This window comes from Mustela nigripes, chromosome 14 (genome assembly GCF_022355385.1).
Source record: "Mustela nigripes isolate SB6536 chromosome 14, MUSNIG.SB6536, whole genome shotgun sequence".
Taxonomy (NCBI): domain Eukaryota; kingdom Metazoa; phylum Chordata; class Mammalia; order Carnivora; family Mustelidae; genus Mustela; species Mustela nigripes.
The window spans coordinates 40,139,686-40,162,614 of NC_081570.1; the positions used below are offsets into that span (position 1 = coordinate 40,139,686).

Genomic DNA, 22,929 nt, shown 5'->3' on the forward strand with positions numbered 1-22,929 from the left:
CAGAGATTAAGTAGTGCACATATGTATTATAAACAACCTTTCATTTCTCAGTTATAGAATAGGGTCAAGTACAAGGGTTCCAGTAAGACCTTTCTCAATAACAGAGGAAAAGAGCTTGGTTTCTTGAAAAAGAGCAGGGAAACCTCTGAAGAAAGCAGTAAAATGTATTAGAGTACTGGACTAGCAGTTATTTATTGAAATTTAGAGCCAATCACTTGAGTTTTCAGAGTTACATTTAATATAAACACATGAAACACTTACTGTTATTTTATGCTGGGGCAATGCTAAGCACCTGAGACACAAAGATGAATGAGATCTGCTTCCTGCCCTCAAAGAGTTCATAGTCTTAGAGATCAAAGTGTATATAAACAAATTCATTATTAAAACTACTCTAAGAGAGGGGCGCCTGGGTGGCTCAGTGGGTTAGGCCTCTATCTTCCGCTCGGGTCATAATCTCAGGGTCTTGGGATCGAGCCCCACGTGGGGCTCTCTGCTCAGCGAGGAGCCTGCTTCCCCCCCCCCCCCCCCCCCCCACCCCTGCCTACTTGTGATCTCTCTCTGTCAAATAAATAAATCAAATCTTTAAAAAAAAAAAACACTACTCTAAGGGATAGTTAGAAGGAAGAAATGGTTTGAAGTAACACTAAGGAAAATGCATAATACCAAATGTATTCTACTGTATACACTTTCTATAAAAAATTTTTACTTATAATTTACTACTTGGCTCAAATGAGATCATGTATATGAAATAGGCTTTGTAAACTAAAAATAACTATGTAAGTGTCTCTTAACATGCTTACCTAGCACTATATTAAGCAACTGTGGGTAGCAAAAGAGTATTGCTGAACATCCCCTGCCACATTAATCATATGGCTATTATTCAAGAACACATACATATACAAACCAAAGTGCTACAGTGAAAATCAAAAATTCATTTACACTTAAAGACACATAAACACTAATCTAAAAAGGAAAATAAAGAAAAATTTTGTTTTTCTGTTTTCACCTTTTATTGAATAATTGTTACACTTCAAACCAGTGTTAGTGCAATTCTAGAAAAAATTTGGATATTTAAAAATTGAAACTATCTTGGGAAACATGGAACACAAGAAATAGCATGGTACAAGATAAGGTCCATGGCATCAGGGAGGGAGCAGATTTGGAGATGAATAATGGGTCTGCATTTTGCCTTCTCATTTATCACTTATGGTTTTAGGCCAACATATTCATCATAATCCACTATTAAAAACAGAACTTACAGGTTCCTGTGTGGCTCAGTTGGTTAAGTGACTGACTCTTGTTTTAAACATCTTAATTTAATTTTATTTTTTTCAATGTTCTAAGATTCATTGTTGAGCAACTTGATTCTTGATTTCAGCTCAGGTCATGATCTCAGGGTCATGAGATCCGAGCCCCATGTCAGGCTCTGCATTGTGTGTGAAGCCTGCTTAACATACTCTCTCTCCCTCTCCTTTGCAGTATTTCCAACTTTTCCATTATTATTATAGTTATTTTTTTAAAGATTTTATTTATTTATTTGACAGAGAGAGAAATCACAAGTAGGCAAGCAGAGAGAGAGAGGGGAAAGCAGGCTCCCTGCTGAACAGAGAGCCTGACATGGGGCTTGATCCTGGGACTCTGAGATCAAGACCCGAGCCGAAGGCAGGGACTTAACCCACTGAGCCACCCAGGTACCCCGTTATGGTTATATATGATTAGTGATTTTTGATGCTACTATTATAATTATTTTAGGGAACCATGAACCACACCCATATAAGGCAATGAACTTAACTGAGAAATGTTATGTATGTTCTGATTGCTTTACCAATGAGCTTTTCCTCATCTCTCTCCCTACCCACAGGCTTCTCTATTCTCTGAGACACAATACAGAAATTATACCAATTAATAATCCTACAATGGCCCCTGAGTGTTCAAGTGAATGGAAGAGTTGCATACTTGTCACTTTAAATTAAAAGCTATAAATGATTATGCTTAGTGAGGAAGGCATGTTGAAAGCCAAGATAAACCAAAAACTATGCCTACTGTACCAAACAGTTAGCCAAGTTGTGAATGCAAAGGGAAAGCTCTTGAAGGAAACTAAAAGTGCTACTCCAGAGAATATATGAATGATGAGAAAGTTTGAGTGGTCTGGGTAGAAGAACAAACTAGCCACAACATTCCCTTAAGTCAAACTCTAATCCAGAGCAAGACCCTTTCTTCAATTCTGTGAAGGCTAAGAAAGGTGAGGAAGCTGCAGAAGAAAAATGAGAAGCTAGCAGAGGTGAGTTTGTTAGGGTTAAGGAAAGAGGCCATCTCCATAATATGAAATTGCAAGGTGAAGTAACAAGTGCTGATACAGAAGCTGCAGCAGTTATCTGGAAGCTCTAGCTAAGGTAATTAATGAAGGTGGCTATACCAAACAACAGATTATCAGCATAGACTAAACAGCTTTATACTGGAAGAAGATGCTATCTAAGTCTTTCATAGTTAGAGAGGAGAAATCAGTGCCCACTTTAAGGCTTCAAAGGACAGGCTGACTCTTGCAAGGAGTTAATGCAGCTGGTGACTTCAAGGTGAAGTCCATGCTCTTTTACCTTTCTGAAAATCCTAGGACCCGTAGGAATTACACTAAATCTACTCTGTCTATACTCTTCATATCAAACAACAAAGCCTAGATGAGAACACAGCTGTTTGCAATATGGTTTACTGAATATTTTAATCCCACTGTTGAGACCTACTGCTCAGAAAAAAAAAGATTTCTTCCAAAATACTAGTGCTCGTTGACAATGTTCCTGGCTACCCAAGAGCTCTGATGAAGATGTACAACAATAGTAATGCTGTCTTCATGCCTGCTAACACAGCATCTATTCTGCAGCCCATGAGTCAAGAAGTCCTTTTGACTTCCAAGTTTTATCATTTAAGAAATCCATTTTGTAAGGCTTTAGTTGCCACAGATAGTCATTTATCTGATGGATCTAGGCAAAACAGATCAAACAACTGGAAAGGATTCACTATTCTAGATACCATTAATAACATTCCTGATTTGTGGGAAGAAGTCAAAATATCAACATGAACAAGAGTTTGGGAAAAGCTGATTCCAAACCTCATGCCTGATTTTGAGGGGTTCAAGACTTCAGTGGGGGAAGGAACCACAGATGGGGTGGAAAGAGCAAGAGAACTAGAATTAGAAGTAGAGTCTGAGGATGTGACTGAATGGCTGCAATCTCATGATAACCTGAACAGATGAGGAGTTGCTTTTAATGGATGAATAAAGGAAATGGTCTTGAGAAGGAATCAACTCCTGGTGAAGCTGCTATGAAGACTGTTAAAATGACAACAAAAGATTTAGAATACTACATAAACTTAGCTGATAAAGCAACAGCAAAATTTGAGAAGACTGACCCCAATTTTGACAGAAGTTCTACCATAGGTAAAATGCTATCAAACAGCATCGCATGATACAGAGAAATCATTAATGAAAGGAGGAGCAAATTTGGTTTTATTGTTGTCTTAATTTAAGAAATTGCCCCAGCCACACCCAACCTTCTACAACCACCATCCTGATCAGTCAGCATCACTGACATCAAGGCAAGACCCTCTTCTAGCAAAAAGTTTATACTTGCTAAAAGCTCAGATGGTGGTTAGCATTTTTTTTTTTAGCAATAAAGTATTTTTTTAAAGATTTTATTTATTTATTTGACACAGAGAGTGATACAGCGAAGAGGGAACACAAGCAAGGGGAGTGGGAGAGGGAGAAGCAGAATTCTCGCTGAGCAGGGAGCCCGATGTGGGGCTCCATCCCAGGACCCTGGGATCATGCCTGAGCTGAAGGCAGACACTTAATGACTGAGCCACCCAGGCACCCCAGCAATAAAGTATTTTTAAATTAAGGTATGTATATTGTAACAGTGGGATGTAAACACAACTTCCATGTACACTATGAAACACAAAAATTCATTTGACTCGTTTTATTGCTATATTTGCTTTAATGCAGTGGTTTAGAACCAAACCTATGACATCTCCAAGGTATAACTTATTTCTTTATGCAGTAATTTGTAGTTTTCAGTGTACAAATCTTGCATATATTTTGTTAGATTTATCCTTAAGTATTTCATGTTTTTGGGTAGAATCATGAGTGGTATGTATAATACTTCAAAAACTCCATCTTCAATGTTCTCTTTGGTGTCGTGCAAGTTTTTTTTTTTGTTTGTTTTGTTTTCTTTTTTTGTATATTAATCTTGTAGGCTCTGCCCTGGTTAATTTCACTTGTCACTTTTAGTAGCTTTTTTTGTTGATTATATTGGACATACAAAGAAACAAACTACTAAACACTCTGTAAAAGAATAATGATAACTTACATAAATTATAAAATACATAAATTACAAAATATGCAATTTAATTTTGTTTTGGTCAGATATAACACACTTGATTGTAGTCCTCTAAAATTCATTAAGACCTCACTTATGGTCCAGGCTATGGTCTATGCTGGTGAACATACCATGTACACTTGAAAAGACTGTGTACTCTGCTACTGTTTAGTAAAGTGTCTATAAATTTCAATCAGGTCAACTTGGTTAAGAGTTTGCTCAAATCTTCTATACCCTTATTTGTCATTTTCCTATAATTGCTGAGGTAGGAATGTGAAATCTCTAGGTATAATTGTGAGCTTGTCTATTCTTTTGGTCCTGTTAGTTTTTATGTATTTTGAAACTGTTACTAGGTGCATACACATTCAAGACTGTTATATCTTCTTGAACTGTCTTTTCATTCATTACAAAATGACTCTTTTTAGTCCTGGTAATATTTTATCTGTACTCTGATGTTAAGATAGTCATTATAGCTTTCTTATGTTAAGTGTTTGTAAATATTTCCCCATTTCATTTATGTCTAACTTTTTACTGTTATTATATTTAAAGTATGTTTCTTACAGGCAGCATATAGTTGAGTCTTGGTTTTAAAAATTCATTTTAACAATCTTCGCCCTTTAATGTATAGGCCGTTTATATTTATTAAAATTATAATGTGGCTGGATTTAAATCTTTCACCTTGCTATTTGTTTTGTACATATCCCATTTTTCCTTTTTCCTGCCTTATTCTGGATAATTTTTTTTAAATTAACTATATTTTGTCTTTTTTTTAGTGGTTGCTCTAAGGTTTACAATATACATCTTTAATATATAATTGACTTAATATTAAATATTAAGTTTAAATATTAATATCAAATATTAAATATTAAGTTTAAATATTAATATTAAATATTAAAGATTTAACTTATAATATAATTAAATATAATATATTTAATATATAATAGATATATAGACTATCTTCAATTAATATTATATCACTTCATGTATAAGAAGGAACCCAACTATAAATCTATTTTGTTTTTCATGCTATTGTTGTCATTTATTTTATTTCTATACATGTCCAAAAGTCAGTATTAGTTATTTTTTCTTTAAATAGTTATCTTTTGGGCGCCTGGGTGGCTCAGTGGGTTAAGCCGCTGCCTTCGGCTCAGGTCACGATCTCAGGGTCCTGGGATCAAGTCCCATATCGGGCTCTCTGCTCAGCAGGGAGCCTGCTTCGCTCTCTCTCTCTCTGCCTGCCTCTCTCTCCATCTACTTGTGATCTCTCTCTGTCAAATGAATAAATAAAATCTTTAAAAAAAAATTAAAAATAAAAAGTAAATAGTTATCTTTTAAAGAAACTAAAAACAGAAGGAAAAATGTCTTTTATATTTAACCACATTTTCCCATTACTAGCACACTTCACTTCTGTACAGATCAAAGTTTATTCTGGTGCCATTCTCTTGCTAAAGAACTTCTTCTTCTTCTTCTTCTTTTAAAGATTTTATTTATTTATTTGATAGACAGAGACCACAAGAGAGCAGAGAGGCAGGCAGAGACAGAGAGAGGGGGAATCATGGGATTCCCTGGGATCATGACCTGAGCCGAAGGCAGAGGCTTTTTAACCCACTGAGCCGCCCAGGTGCCCCACGAACTTCTTTTAATATTTCTTATAGTGCAGGTTTGCTGACTCCAAATTCTCTCAGTTTTTGTTTAAGAACGTATTTTTCCCTCAGTTTTAAAAGATTATTTTCACCTTCTACAGAATTCTAAGTTGTCCTTTTTTTTTTTAACTTTTAGTACTTTGAAAATGTCATTCCATTGCTTTTTTAGCTTGCATTTTTTCTGATAAGAAATCTAACATCTATATTCGTTCCCTTGTGTAATCTGTGTTTTTTTTTTCGTTCTCCTTGAAATTTCTTTCTCATTATCACTTGTTTTCAGCAATTTGACAATGATACTCCTTACTGTAGAAATCTTTGTGTTTATCTTTCATGGAGTTCACTGAGCTTTTTGGAGCTATAAGTTTTATAGTTTTCATCAACTATGGAAAAACTTTAGATTATTTCTTCAAATATTTTTTGTCTTGACCTCCTTCCCCAATCTTTTCTTTCCCTTGAGGATTCCAACTGCCTGTTTGTTAGACTGCTTGATTTTGCCCTAGAGGTCACTGATACTTTGTTCATTTATTCTTGTCTTTTTTTTCTCTCTGTCCTTCAATTTAGATAGATTCTTATGTTATATATTCAAGTTCGCTGGTCTTTTCTTCGGCAGTTTCTAATCTGTTATTAAGCCATCCAGTTAAACTGTCATTTCAGATATATTATCTCTAGAATGGTATATTATTCCATCTTATATATTCTATTCTCCCTTCAGTAAGTTCATGTTTTTAAAACCTTGAGCATATTCATAATACTTTTAATAGCTGAGGTCCCAATGTACTAATTCATTATCTAAGTCACTTCCATTTCTTTTAACTAATTTCTCTCCTGATTGTGGGCTAGGTTTCCCTGCTGTTCATATGTATAGTAACTTTTGACTGGATGCTGGGACTCTGTTTCTTAGAAGCAATTTGCTAATTTATTAATCAACGTGTTCCTTTTGAAGGTTGCTTTTTAAGCAGGTAAAATGGCAGTCCTAGAAGAGTCTTCACCCCAGAAGTTGTTTATTCATTCCATTAAGGTGTGACTCTTCTGGAGGGTATCTCCTGAATGCCCCAGGTAGTCAATGAGGTGTTTCTACTATGGCTGGTGGGAACTCAGATTTTTCTCAGTTCCACGAGAGTTCAGAATTGTTTGCCTTATAGCTTTCAGTTAATTGTTCTTTTTCCTCGCAGTCTTTCATTATCCAGCCTCCTGGATAGCCTCCTCCAGCTATATCTTGCAAAAAGTCTAGCTGCCTTGACTTCCCTAAACACTCTGTCTCTTCAAACTCAGTAAAATAGCAAGTTCTGCTTTCATTTCTTTTCCCTATTTTGGGATCCAGAAATTAACTACAGGCAGAATGTAAGACCACCATGGGGCTCATGTGTTTCCTTCTTCAGAGTCCTGCATTACCTATTGTCTAATATCTGAAAATAGTTATATACCATATATTTTAACCAGTCTTCTAGTTGTTTATAGAAAGAAGAACATTTTCATAGCAGTTACTTTTTCATAGGAAGAACCAGGAGTCTACATGTTTGGGATTTTAATAAACTGAAATCAAGATTCACAGCATCAGATCATAGTGCTTGTAAATTTCCTGTTGGGGAATGCCTTGCTTCCATGTGTTTGCCCTCATATTTACTGGGTAAATATGTCCCTTGAATGTTTCATCCATCTTCCCGAATTTCTCACTCTCTGTTCAGGGTTTAGTCCATTTCACAACTTTTCATTGCTTTTAAAATCAAACTTTCTTCTGCTTTTAAAGCTGTTCTTTCTGGCTGTTTAGTCTTTGCCTGTGTTATTTGTAAAAGACTCTATATGTTGACAAGGGCAATGAATGCTCTGAAGCTATGGAGTTTCACCACCATCAGAAGCAACATTATCTATAATCTTGCCAAATAAAGAAAGAGCCAGTGAAGACATTCAAAGACTGCCTAAATTTGTCTGACCTAAGCCAGGCCAACAGAGTAATTTAAATAGCATAAAATGGCTCTGAAGCTACCCAAAGAATGCTTCTGATTCTGCATGTGTATGTGATATAAAGAAGGTGCTTACCCAAGGGAAAAGGCGCTAATGTTTGTTGAATGCCTACTAAATGCCAGACATTACACAAGGGGTTGGCAAACTTATTCTGTAAAGGTCCAAACAGTAGATAGTTTAGGCTTTGTGGGCAGGTGGTTTTGTTGTAACCACACACCCCTACCATCAGTTATAGTGTAAAAGAAGCTGTATACAATACATATACAAGTGAGTGTGACTGTGTTCCAGTATAACATTATTTACAAAAATAGATGTTGAATAGATTTGGGCTGACAGTTGTAATTGCCAAAACCTGCATATTATGTGCTTTACCTATTAGGTAAAACCAACGGAAATCATTAATATTCAACTATTTCATTCTTTAAAAGTGGCAATTTCATGTTTCAACCTGTTATGTTAATCCATTTAATCTTCACAATAGACTTTCAAGGGTATCAAGAGCATCCTCATTTTGCAGATGATGAAACCAAAATTCATACCTTAAGTAAACTACCCAAATAAGAGCAATATTGTGATTCAATGAACTTGGATTACCCTGCTCTGACACACAGACATGCACATGTTGGTATGAAACAACTTGGTGTCACCTTGTCCCCTCCAATTATGTTTTTCTATTTGCCACTAAAGAAACATTGAGGTTAAAAAAAAAAAAAAAGATTTTTTATTTATTTTATTTGACAGAGAGATCACAAGTAGGCTGAGAAGGGGAAGCAGGTTCCCTGCTGAGCAGAAAGCCTGATGGGGGGCTCTATCCCAGGACGCTGAGACCACTACGTGAGCCGAAGGCAGAGGCTTAACCCACTGAGCCACTTGGGCACCCCGAAACATTGAGTTTTGATAATTTAATTTTTATTAGAAAGAAAATAAACCCGATTCTCAGTTTTTCAAGTTACTATACTCATACAAATTCACTGTTTAGTTGTTTATTATCACAGATGTCAACTTAGTGGAGCTCTGAACAATTCAAATGACTGAATGTACTCTATGTTTGATCCTTATAAAACATAGAAAGATCAAGACAACTGTTCTTACTCTCAATTTTTAGAATTTATAAAAGAGAAATACAAGAATACAAATTAAAATACAATCAAATATCCCCTTCTCTGGGAAGTCCTTTTTTCACTACCCCCATCTGTCAGCAAAACTGGTTGCTTCCTCTTCAATGATCCCTCTGCATTTACATAAACTTCAGTTGTCATTGCTTATACATCTGTCTCACACTATATTTTGCAGTCCCTGAGGAAGGGACCTGAACAACAGGACCTTATTCTTGCAACTTTCAGGGCCAGCATGTTTACTGGCCTATAAAGTTGTTCTACAAATGTCAAGTGAATAAACAGATAGATAAAAAACAAACAAACAAACAAACAGTAACAGCCAAAGGTTAACTATGTTAGATATTATCTTGTATTGACTACTTTAATCTTCAAAATAAACTTAAAGGAGTAACTATATTTGTAACTACTGACTCTTTCCGTCTTCACAATACCTCTAGGAGTAATTATCTCTCTTCTACAGTTATAGAGACTGACACCAAGAGACGTTAATTGTTTGTGGTTATTCAGATGGTAAATAATAGAACCAGGTGAGAGGAATAAAGGAAGCAAAGAACCAAAGAAGGAAAAATTAAAATAATTTAAATAGAAGAACAGAAGGGCTTCTGGGTGGCTCAGTCAGTTAAGCATCCCCCTCTTGGTTTCTGCTCAGGTCATTCACGTGTTGCACGTGTTGTGGGGTTGAGCCCTTGTCAGTCTCCATGCTTGGCAAGGAGTTTGCTTGAAGGTTCTCTCCCTCTGTCCCTCTCTCACATGGATGCATGCACTCTCAAATAAATGAATAAATCTTTTTTAAAAAATAGAAGAAAGACTTTTAAAAAAATAGAAGAAAGAAATATAAAACTTATTTCTAAGAGGGTTGGAGAATGTGGCTTGGGAAGAGGCATATAGGCAGTTTCTTAAAGAAAAGTTTGAAGGAAAGAAATTATTGCTCCAGGTATTCCAGACAGAAGGAATAGTATGATTAACTGACACAGAGTAGGACAGAGTATCACATATATTTCAAGAATAGAAAAATGAGTAGTTAGCTAAAGCTGAGAAATATATGTTATCATATTCCATCATTGAGAAATATTTACTGAGCATTTATTCTGGGCCTATATGGGAAAATAAACCTGGAAGAGAAATTTCAGATCCAAGAATGAAGGGTTCTGAGTGCCAGCATAAAAATCTGTACATAAATCAACAAATATTGGGCTCCCATTGAAGATAAATAAGTAAGGCTGAATGTGATTCATTCTGGACTTCAGAAATGTTAACCTTGCAACAATGGATGGAATGACTATAGTGGAAGCTTATGAGTTTACTTAGTAGGTAATTATAGTGTAATAAGTATGTGGTAACTGTGAGAGTCTATTCAGAGAGCAGCTCCCATATCCCTCCCACAGCAGGGATCCAGTGGCAAGGGAATGTCCATAATTTGACACCTGTCAAACCCAGTGCATCAGGGAGGTTACAGAAGAAAATGGTTTCCGTCACAAGGATCAAAGTAGATAAAATACTCACATTCACAAATTCTTTTTATTTAAAACTACGAAAAAGAAAGAGGGATATGTGTGTGGGTTTTGTTTTGTTTTTATTTTACAGAAGAACCATTGTGGGATGATTCTGCCTATAAATGATCTCAATTTCAATGCGAAAATATTTAATATGCAACTTTCTGATTCCTAACACATGCGTAAAGAATTTCTCAATAGGCACCCGGTGGCTCAGTTTGTTGAGTGTCTAGCCCTTGATTTCAGCTCAGGTCATGATCTCAAGGTCCTGGGATGGAGCCCTGTGTCAGCCTCCATGCTCAGTGGGGAGTCTGCTTAAAGATTCTCTCTCCCTCTCCCTCCATCCCTCCCCCACCTCAAATAAATAAATCTTTAAAAAATAAAATTCCTAATTTCTAAAATTCTGAGTTAACATTCCTTTAGCCAATGATGGATCCACAGAAGCCCATTAGTAAACTCAAAAGAAAAAAATAGTACACAATAAAAAAGGATTAAACCTGAAGGATTAAATTGTGTTTGCAGCCATTGCTGCACCACCTCTAGCTCACCCAGCTCTAGCTGAAGGAGAAGGGGGGTAAGTAAGGAGGTCTCTATTCCATGGCTCCTACAAAGTGGACTGGAAATCCACTGGTGGTAAAGCACTGAGGAAACAACGGATACAAAACCCACTCGCAAGGACGCACCCTCTCCTAGAAGGGGGAGCAAACCTAATCATTACAGGCCTGGTATTATGGCACTCTGTGAAATTAGGTGTTATCAGCGAACTTCTGATTCATAAACTTCCCTTCCAGGAGCTGGTACAAGAAATTACTCAGGACTTCATAACAGATTTGTCCTTCTAGAGTGCAGCTATTGGTGTTTTGCAGGAGGCAAGTGAGGCCTATCTGGTGGGCCTTTTTGAAGACACCGACATATGTACTATCCATGCCAAATGGGTAACAATTATGCCAAAAGACATCTAGCTAGCATGCCACACACGAGGAGAATGTGCTTAAGAACCTACTATGATGGAAAGCATTTCATTCTTTAAAAAAAAAAAAAAAATTCTCTTCTTCCTGTTATTGGTAGTTCTGAATGTTAGATATTTTTTTCCATGGGATCAAAAGATACCTCGGTATATGACTGAAAGTGGGAAAACAGAAGACAAAAATCAGGTACTGGCAATTTTTCCATTTTCATTTGTGTGAATTTATTTTTTATTTTTTCAGTGTTCTAAGATTCATTGTTTGTGTGTGTGAATTTTTAATATAAATGGAGGGATATAAACCATTAAAGCAAGTCAAATATTTCAGTGAACAAGTTTCAGCAGTTCAACTTTATAACATTTATAAATAAAACCGCTAAATATTTTGCACAATGCCAGCATTTGGATTTTTTAAAAAATGAGTGAATTTTCTTATGATGGCAACTAAATGGTGTTCGTAGCATTTTTATCATACAGTGGATTCCATTCATTCACTATACTTTTCTGAGGTGTCCTACAGGCAAGTATATGTTTTAATATGGTCACTCTTCTGTGCTGTTCCTGTAAGTTTTCTATTAAAATATATTAAACTATAAAAAATTTTTAATTGAAAAAAGGCAGGATTTTTCTTACTTTGTGTAAGCACTATTAAAATTAGAATTTTAAAAACTACTTATATTCAAATTGTCTGCATTATAATAAGTAAGAAGTCTAGACATAATTCAGAGTGTTAAAATTATTTCTACTCTCTGGAAACCAAGAGCGTCCTTGTTAAAGTGTAAAATGAGATTTCGCCTACTTGCAACTCCTTGTTCTCACAGCTGAACTGTCACAGCATGAAAACATTCCCCTACTGGTGCAGCTTTAGATACCTATTTCCCTGGTGAAAGAGTGCAAAAGGAACTGAAAGAGTTATTGACAATTCATACAGTATCCCATACCCCATTAAAGTACAGCTACAAGCAAAGAAAATATTTTAACTCTGAAGGGAGATGGGACAACAATGTTTTAAATGACTGTTGACTTCACTGAGTAGCATTGAAAATGTCAAAAGAGTGTAGTCTATCATGTTGGTAAGAGACTCAAGATTATACAAGAATCTAATTATAAGAAGTCTACTTCTTTGCCCTGTTTGCTAAGTCAAAGGTTAATGAGAAGTACGCTAAAGAAAACATCTCCTGTGTTATTGCAAAAAATTTCTCATACAACATAAAAATGTAAATGAAAAAGTATTTTAATCTTAGTTCTCTCCATTAACTTTTTAAAAAATAGCTTTTGAGGTATAATTTACATGCCATAAAATTTCTCATTTTCAAGTGTTCAACTCAATGATTTTTAGTAAATTTACAGAGTTGTGCAACCTTGCCACAATCTAATTTTAGAATACTTGCATCATCTCAAATCCATTAACTTCTTGATCTATGATGTTTCCATAAATTCATGGAAGCCACTGGTATCTAAAGTTACTATATATTCAAAGCCACACAAATATCTGCAATTGAGCAGGGAAAGTGTAAACTAACCTCACTTTTAATGACCTTTATAATCAATCCTCTACTCTGGCACTGGGAAGAAAATGTTCAGGTGCTTTCTCTGAAAGTTAAACCATTCTAAGTATTAAATTATGGCACACTGTCTTGGAAAGAAATTAATTATATTTTTGTTGGTAACACATTTCAGGCTGTTTACACAGCTGACATTTCTCAGCTGTACCCAATTCATGCCCTAAGCTGTGAGGACGATCTTGTTTTGTAGCAGATGCCTCCACTTGAGTGATTTAAATAAGTAAAAAAACACCATCGCCTGCAACAATATAGATTAAAAGCACCAGCTTTATGAGTTTTTATAATCCTAATGAAAGAAAGGTTTCATGACATTTCTTTGGCTGGGATCTTCTTAGAAGACTACAGTTATAAGCCATTTTTGCCAAAACCTAAGTACTGGAGCTAGTGGATCTGCTATGGCACCAGTTAAAAGCAGTCTGGCCCCAAACATCTTTGTTGTATCAAATCATGCAGCTCAAGGCAACATTCTGCCAATGTGGCAACATTTGCTCTAGGGAGGTGTGGGCAGGCATCACTTCACAGGTTCTGGGACAAGGTGCAAATATGAATAATGAGGCAAAAAGAATCAAGTCTCTTAATGGAGATTCCCTCTTGTGTAAGCTGTGACTTAGAGACAACATCAGGTAGTATTACAGTCTTGAAAACGGTAAGTTTAAGCTGAGACAGGAAGTGTTTCAAAATTTACAATAGGATAATCATCATAAATAGATATAGTAACAGGTAAAAATGGCAGACTAAATGTTTTCCTCTAGCTTATTATGGCAGTGAAAATTATGGGTAGTTTAAGAAAAAAGGGCCATTAATATTACTATAAAAATTAGCTTTTTTAAAAAGTACCAACCTACTATGGGAAATGTAGTTTTAAAATTAAAATAAAATATACTGGTAAGGTTGATTTTGAGAAATCTGTAATTTAGGAAGAAAAATTTGTGCTTAGGATATTTCATTAGGAACGTCTAAATATATTCTTTTCATTAAGGAAAAAATTAAATCAAGTAGCATCAAATTCCTGATATTGACACTATAATATTACCAAGAGAATGTTGATATACTTGGTTTATGATATCTGTCCTGCAAGTGAACTCAAATGATCACAACTCCTTATTTTGACATTATTTTGATATATAAAGTTCTTTCAATGGAACATTCAAAGCATTTGATTCTGCTTATTATCACAACCAATTAGACTGAAAGTGGCAAGAGAGAACAGAATAAAAAAACTGATAACTCAACTGTCACTTACCGAGTCATCTGTGGCAGAAGTTGGCCAGCCCTCCCATAATTGATGGCGAACAGGAATACTCGTAAGGTCATACACATTTCTCTTTACCTATGCAAAGAAAAAGATAGCACAATTAAAATAAGGTTTTCCCGCGACTTATGATCATTGGCACTTATGTGATATTCATGTACTTCCTTTTCTCTTCTGGATTTGAAACAAAAATTTGAAACTAGGAAAAGAAAAGTCAAAAATTCTGTAAAAAAATTTAAATCAAATTTAAAAGCAAATTCTCAATGAAAACTGGGTGAAATAAAGATTTAATAAACACCTCCCTCTGCCGATTGTTTTTATATTCCTGGATGACTTCAAGTTTCTTTTTAGTCAGGAAACTTTAGGTACACAGTTCATCTATGATGGACTATAATTTTAAATGTTAATAATGTATCACATCTTTAAATGACTCACCATATACAATAAACAAAAGATACACTTCAAGTTTCTCTGTAGGTTTTGTTGTTTTTTGTGTTTTATTTTTTGGAGAGGGCAGGAGGAAAAACCTGAAGTTATCGTTATTGTTTGGTGTATGTTTCAAAAATACAAAAACTTAATAAAGCAGCACAGATTCTTTGGTATCACCCCAAATTAAAAACTATTTCAACAGAATATTTATTAACTGAGAGCCATCCATTAATATACTATTTAGGCTCTTCCTGAAAATAGGTAATGATACATTTTAAATATGGTTAAAGATGAAAAACTACTTTCCTCAACAAGCAACATTATACCTTTCATTTTAAAAAGGACAGGAGATAAGTAATTTCTCCAAATAAAGTGTTGGAAGGTTAAACTCTATGTTACCCAGTAATTAAGAGGTGTCATATCTGTCTTCAGCTTTACTTACAAATAGGATACAGAAATTCTATTTCATTCTGAATGTATTTAATTTAAAAAAATAAACAAGACCTAAGAATAGAGAGATCAACTATCTTAACTAACTCTTCAAATTAGGTAAAGGGATACCTGACTGCAACAAGTAAAGCTAGTATTGAAATGTTGCACATAACCTGTTCTGTGATGCTGCTTCAATATGGAAAACAAGCAGTATTCATTCATGTTTTAAAAATGCAGAAGCCTAAAGTATCATGTTGTCCCATTACAGCATCTTGTATCACATTACTGTTTATTATACATACACACATCTAAGTTATCATTCCAGTGAAATAGAGATATATATTCACTGAGGAAAAGAAAAACAAAACAAAACAAAACATGGAACTCAATCTATTTTTATCTCTAATGTACACCTGTGAAAAAAGACTAAGTAAGTGAGAACTGAGGAAGTTGGGGGCATGGCTTGATCCCCACTCAATTCAAACAAACAGCTTTTCTTCAGAGGTTCTTAGCAATGGCCAGTCTACCATGCAGTATTTTGTTTATGGTCAGTTGCATTAAGTTTGGAAATGTTCACTAGTTATTATCAACCCGACAATTCAACCAAATGCAACTAGGCAAACTTCTGACCACTTTCACTAGCCAAGACTATTTTGTCATGCTTAAACATTAGTGCTCTTAAGAAGGGTGTTCCATAAACCCAAAACATTATATTAATGAAAGAAAGGGAAAGGACGGAAAAGGGATTATGAGGAGACTTTAGGCCTCAACATAAAAAAAAAAAAAAATCCTTTCTTAAAAGTTATTTTTGAATTCTGTTGTCTAGATAAGCTTCCTCAGCTATTTGGGGAAGGGGGATAGAAAAAGACAAGGCAAATATTTACCTCTGTTGGAAAGGTGGGAAGCCTACCCCAGCACTGAAGAGTATACACAAATACTATGGGTTGAATATATAAACAAATAACTCTGGAATGGGATTCTTTAAATTCCACCTTAATTCCAAAACACAACAATATGGTATTATGAAATAAACAGTATTTTTTCTTCTTCCATTAACTCATCTGTAACCACACTGAATTGAATAACATTCCTTTGCTATTCTAAGCCTGAAAAGCATGTTCTGGCTATAGTGTTATGTTGGTATAAAGCACAACGCCAGACTGATGTGCTGAACAAAAGTGATCAAAGTTAGAGTAATGTTAGCCATTGCACAAGTATTTGGCTTCATTGTTCTTCCCAGAATGACATCTGTTAAGCAACTTGTCATAGAATAAACTGGTTAATGCGGACAGAACTTGGCTGAGACAGTACAACATAAAGCATTTTAGGGAAAGCATATTAGGCTAATGTTTGATTGTTCCAATGGAAAAACTAAATTGGCTGAGTTTCTGAGATTAAATGAAAAGAATCATGTGTTAAACAACAATCACTCAACAACAATTTAAGTGAAAACAAACTAGTCTTTCAAAAATAATTCCCTATTCTATCAATGTTGTAACCATTGGCAGATTTTACCATTATATGAAAGAAAGGTAAATGATAATGATAGCAAAAGTACAAAATGAGAGATGGTTTAACTAATGGAGATATTCAAATTCCATTATCTTCATTGATGTTTTTACTTAATTAAAAATTTATGTCACAATCTTGTAGAGAAAGAAAAAAATCCTAAATGTACACAAAAGTAAAAATGATTCTTCTAAAAAATCAGTATTCTAGGAAACCTGAATAACAAAATACAGCTGTGTATAAAATGATGCAGATGAGTTTAAGGTCACCAGGAATCAAATGAAGAACACAAGTTCTCTCAGGGAGGGAAGAAGGGTGGAGAAACAGAGAAGGAGAGTGAGAGGCTGGGGGGAGAAAGGCAGGGCTAAAGGGAAGGGAGACAGGGGACGGGGAGGAAGAGAAATAAACTGAGAGACTGATTTGAGAGATCTGACAGCACTTGAGAGAGGCAGAAAGAACACATACACACACACATACAAGCTGGGATGCTGTAGCAGGCATACCCAGCTGCCATTATTGTGCTACTTCTGATGGAGTCCCATCTTTAGAGATTTGTGTTAAATTTCAGTTAAGGACAAGTGGCACTTCACACGGTAACATTTCCTAAGGGCCTTTTTGTCTTACACATTTTCTTTGATCAGCATTGGCTCAATAACATGCTGAACCTTCATAATCTTTTCAATTCTGGTTATGCATTAAGCTCTAAATCTATGAGATTTCAGTCTGCTAAACTATGCAAATGTTTCAATTAGTTCTCAAGAAATTTAATAAATGCTTTGATTACCAGCTGAACATAAAGTTATGTTGCAAAGTATACTCTATATGGATCAAGTATTCTAGACTGACAACACACTTTTCAGTTTGTTTCCAATATTTTCTAAAAGGACAGTTTCATCTCTTCCCATTGCTTCAGATAAGACAATTGTTTGTGACCAAGAAAAAAAAATTAAATCAACCTGAAATAGTATAGAATTAATATAGTACTGATTTATTTGCTTTTCATAATAAACATCTATTTATTATACTATAATTAATGTATAAAACTAAGCAATGCTCTTTACTTCAAACTTCATATTCCCTCATGTGCAATTTTCAGTGATAAATATAGCACTGTGGAAAAGATCATTTTTATTATGACATGGGCAATATAAAATTATGTAAGATCTTCATCTCCTACAGTTTTCTTTTGAGTTCCATGAATTTTCAAATTATTTTATTTTTTAGTTATCAGAATTTCTTAGAAAAAAATTCTTAGGAAGTTACTCTGCTAAAGGCGAAGTTTTAAGGCTCAGATTAGCGTCAAATGAGTTGTTTGTAGCTATTCAAACTGAAATATAAAAAACTTAATAGAAACTTGTCTGCCTTAATAAAATCATTCCTTGTGTGTTAAACGTTGATCAAACTACTGAAAAACATTTCAGGGAATCTTAAATGTCATTTCGGTATTATCCTAAGAGAAAGCAGATTCTGAGAGTAGGAAGCAGATTCTGATAGTAGAAAAGGCACAAAGTTTGAGGTATTATGGCATAATGAGAGGAAAGAACTAGATTGATAATCCTAATTTTGCCCAGCAGTTATTGTGGGCAAGTTGGTGAAATCTCTCTGAGACTTAGTTTACTCAATATTAGAAGAGAATAAAACAAGATCACTTCTGATTTTCAAAATTTTAAAATTTTATGACAATATTGGGAATTAATCTTAGGAACAGGAAAAGAAGAGGTAACTACATGTAAGACAAGCAAGTAATGTGGAAAAGTTTAAAATGAAAATGGAAGAAAAATAGTAAAGAGTTAATACATCAAAAAGGAAAACTGCAAATAATTTCAGGTAAGAAATATAGATTTATAATAAGTATTTATGTGATTTTTTTCTTAGATGAGGAAATTCTTAGCTTCTGCTATTTATTATATTAAAAGTCTACATTTATTAAAAGGCTAAATAACAGTTTCCACTTACGAAATCTCATTTAAAAATAAAGCCAGTCATGTTGGTTTCCCAAATAACTATTCCATCAACCAAATGTTATCAGTGAGGTTACGGTTTTGCCCGAATACTACTAGCTAAGTGTTAAAATTGTAAAGTTCCATTAATTTATGTCAACAGCTTTAAAATTTTGAAATGTGGCTCAGGATTCATCACATAACAAACATTTTAATACAGCAAAAAAAGAAACAAAATGCTTAATTGCCATGGGATTAGAACAGCTATAAATTTATGAGCATTCTAGTTCCTAATTTTTCTGAATTAAGAATACTATGACAAATTACAACTCTTACCAAAGAGCACCCAGAAACAGACAACTATCTCATTCTCTTATCAATCTCAGAAGAAAAAGCCTTTGGTTCTATTAGAACCTGAACTTATCCAAATTTTAATTCCATCAAACTTTGAACTCCAAGTTCTTCACACTATCAAAAGATGCTCTGGTTAGGAGTTTGCTAAATAGTAACTGCACTAAACAAATAAGTATTTGTGTGTGGGTGTTTAAATCAAAATAAGGCATACAGACTAGGCTTCCTTCCAGTTTCCTAGCAATCTTTGGTGCTCTGAAAGGCTTATAGTTAAGAAACCAATCATTCCTGATCCAGACTGGGTTTTGAACACATACTTCGTATCTAAGGATTTTTCTTTTTCTTCTTTTTTTTGAACATATTATATACTCATCACTGCAGTTGCAGATGGATTTGTTTTACTAAGATGCAAGTTAAAAGCCTCCTAAAAATCCTTCCTGAACAAAAACACTTGAAACCGGATGGTGCAAAGGGAATGAGAAGGTGGCATCAGTAATCAAATGTTAATTAGCAAGCTTTTTTTCCCCTTCCCTCAGGGCTGGCCTGTGTTGGAGAATTCAAATCAGAAATCAATGCTCCAAGTGTTTAACTATTACTTCTTCTCATTAACCATTTAAAAGACTCAGCAATTCTCTCCTCATAAACACAGTAACTCGAGACATTTCTTTTTCTCAAATACCATCTTTCCAGAAAACAATGAAGATGTTGTTTGAAGAAAACTATAAAATTGAAGCTGCTTTCAATCAGGCTTTGAAATGACTGTATTCTGCACTTTAAAACATCTTTTGGCTCTAACTGAATTCTTCATTCCAACAACTGTAACTAAGTTTTGTTTTGTATACCATACTTAAAAAACTTACTCTACCTCTCACTTGTCAGCAAATAAGTTTGACAATTAACATTTTAAGAGATTACTGGGAATGATGACAATAAAGCTAATCAAATATGGAAATACATTTGAATGCATATACTTGGAAACGAATTTTAACCACCCCGAAAAACTACCAAGGATAAGATTTAACATTTTCATTAGAAACATGGTTATATTCATAACTGCCTATCCTAAAATGTTGGTGTGGGTGAAAACGATAAAAAAAAAATTGCAAAGTTAGATCATATAAAATATGACTGAAGTGATCATTAAATTAAAATAGATTTGTATCTTTAGCTAAAGGTTAAGCCTGGATTTTAAAAGAGAATTCCTACAATGCTAAGAAAATGCTTGTAGATGAGCAAAGCTGAGAATATTCCACAAATAGTAAAGATACTAAATTTTAAGAGCTCTCTGGGAAAAAAGGGTTTTGAGAAACTATGAAATTGCGAAGGTGAAACCATAAACAATAACAATAAATAGAACAATTATTTTTCTACAACTGTGGTTCTCAAAGTGTGGACCTGGAGAAAAATATTAATATCACTTGAAAACTAGAAATGAAAATTTGGGGGACCTGTCCCAGGCCTAGTGTGTTGGAAAGTCTGGGGCCTAGCAATCTGTGTTTTAATGAGCCCTCTAAATAATTCTTACTAAGCCAAAGTTTAAGAAGCACTGTTTTAGGATGTGTGAATCATAGGCTTTCCCAGGTAACCATGCCTCTCTAGTATACTCATTCTAAAGGTCTTTGAATTTATGCCTAATGCAGACATCCTTTCTGAGAATAAATATGATTAATAATGATTTGTTATAGAAATTCTAGACATGCTATTTTATTTGAATGATAAAGCAATTTTGTTAGTTTAAGAAATTAATGAGACACTCCACTATCTCTTTACTATAGACTTTATAGCACTGAAATAATTGAGAAATAATAATCTTCATCATTGGAAAAATCTGTGTTATTCTTCTGTTTTTCTGCCTTACCTTAAATGTGATTGCTTTCTGGGTATAATATATATTTGGACAATACAGTAAAACTGCAAATCTATAATAAATGATATATTGGTCATAATAAATAAATAATAAATAAATAAGTAAACTTGGAAAACACCTCTACACATCAGCTAAATTGAAGAAATGTTCCTAAATGTCAGAGAACCATGTTTGAAGCAATTGAAAAGGTAACTAGTTTTTTTGTTGTTGTTTTTTGTCACTCTTAAGCTAGCTGAAACAAGACCCAAAGGAAAAATAGCAGGAGGTTAACCTCATATCAGTCAATCAAGATCTTGTCCTAGACAGTAAGAGAGCAAAGTTTTTTGAACTATTTAATGTTCTAATAGATACAAATGTTTTTTAATGCCTGCAATAAATATACCAGTCACTCAGAAAATGCTCTTAAAATTTCCTCCTTTTAAAATAAAGTAAATCAATTTTTAGTTCTTTCCACAATGGAAAACACCAATTAAGTCAAAAGTCAATCCTAGAAATAACTAAACAATGATAAGATTTTTAGGAATTTTACTTTAACGTAACCATTTTATAAAGTTCAATTTTATGTATTACTTTAAAGACTGTTTATGTAAATCAAGAAATACTTGTACATAAGAAATGTTTTGATTTTTAAGTCTGAATTTTAGTAGAAAATTTGATATGATGTCAGAAGCAGTGTATACGTTAATCTTAAGGACATAATCATATGTGTAAAACCCAATATATAACTATAAGGACATTCACTGCTCCTTGTATATCATCAGACATACACAAAATTGGCACAATTCTTAATATCCAGTAATAGTTTAAATAAATAAATGGAATACCATGCATCCATTACAATGATGGTGAAGAACCAGGGTCAGCAAAGTAGAGCCCAGAGGCCAAAATCAGTGTTTGTAAATGAAGTTGTATTGGAACACTACCACTTCCACTTGTTTATATACGGTCTATGGTTGCTTCTGAACTACTATAATGGCAGTTAAGTAGATACAACAGAGGCTATATGGCCTACAAAGCCTAAAATATTTATTATTTAGTCCTTTACAGAAAAAGTTTGTTGACCTTGATAGAAGAATATATACTAACATTAAAAGTTGTTACATATTAAAGAAAAACTGGGTTACAAAATTATGTAAATTTCTTTTATTAATAAGTTACATATATACACAAAACACATGTGTATATTATATTACATATATTATACATTTGTATGTATACTATGTGTACTCACAGAAAAAAGATACACAATAAAGATCAAATTTGTTCCCTCTGTATCACGGAATTATGACTTTTTTTAATCTTTTCTAAGTTTCTTTTACTTCTGAAATAAGAATTTTTTTTTTACTTTCTTTTTCTTTTTTTTTTTTGTTTTACTTTCATTCAAGGTAAAGACATGCCCTTTGAATCAGAACAACCTCGTTTTCATTTCAGCTGTGCTACTAATTATAAGTAAACCTGAACAAAGGAAAGGGGGAAGGAAAGAGAAGCACCCGAACATTCACTGAGTATCTTCTACAAACCAGGAACTAGGTTTTATATTAACATATTGTCTTCACAACAACCTTTTACATACATTATTATCTTCATTTAACAAATGAGAAAAATTGAGGCTCAGAGACAATAAATAATTGACCTAAGGAGACTCCAGTTTACAAATGGTGAAACTAGGATTTAATTTAGTTTTTGAAGATTCTAAAGTCTAGATTCTTTCACGACTATGACATAATCTTCTCTTAGCCTGAATTTCCTCTTCTGTAAAATAAAGGGTTGTAATAAATTATCTTTAAGATTCTTTCCCATCTGACACTTTTATAAATGCAATGTGTAAGAATTTTCTATGAGACCATTTATACTTACGCTAAATAGTGGGCATTAAGTGGTAACAAGTAAGAGTAACCAACTACAAATAAAAAGCTCTGTCATGAGACCCAGATAGCCTTTTCACACCTGTTATGCTACAAGAGGCAATGAAGAGCAAGTTATAGGCTATAGATTTTGTACTTTTAAGCACTACAGAGGAATGACAACTGCCAGACC

At 34.1% G+C, this 22,929-nt stretch overlaps 1 protein-coding gene and 1 pseudogene across 1 annotated transcript in view; one reads left to right on the forward strand and one right to left on the reverse strand.

The window, feature by feature from the left end:
• Positions 1-22,929, reverse strand: part of FAF1 (Fas associated factor 1) — a 537,816-nt gene that overhangs the window by 260,909 nt on the left and 253,978 nt on the right. The window contains exon 8 of the mRNA XM_059374699.1: positions 14,356-14,442. Coding sequence (XP_059230682.1) covers positions 14,356-14,442 — 87 coding nt within the window. The remainder of the gene's footprint in view (positions 1-14,355; positions 14,443-22,929) is intronic.
• On the forward strand, positions 3,265-11,578 carry LOC132001530 (histone H3.3C-like; annotated as a pseudogene).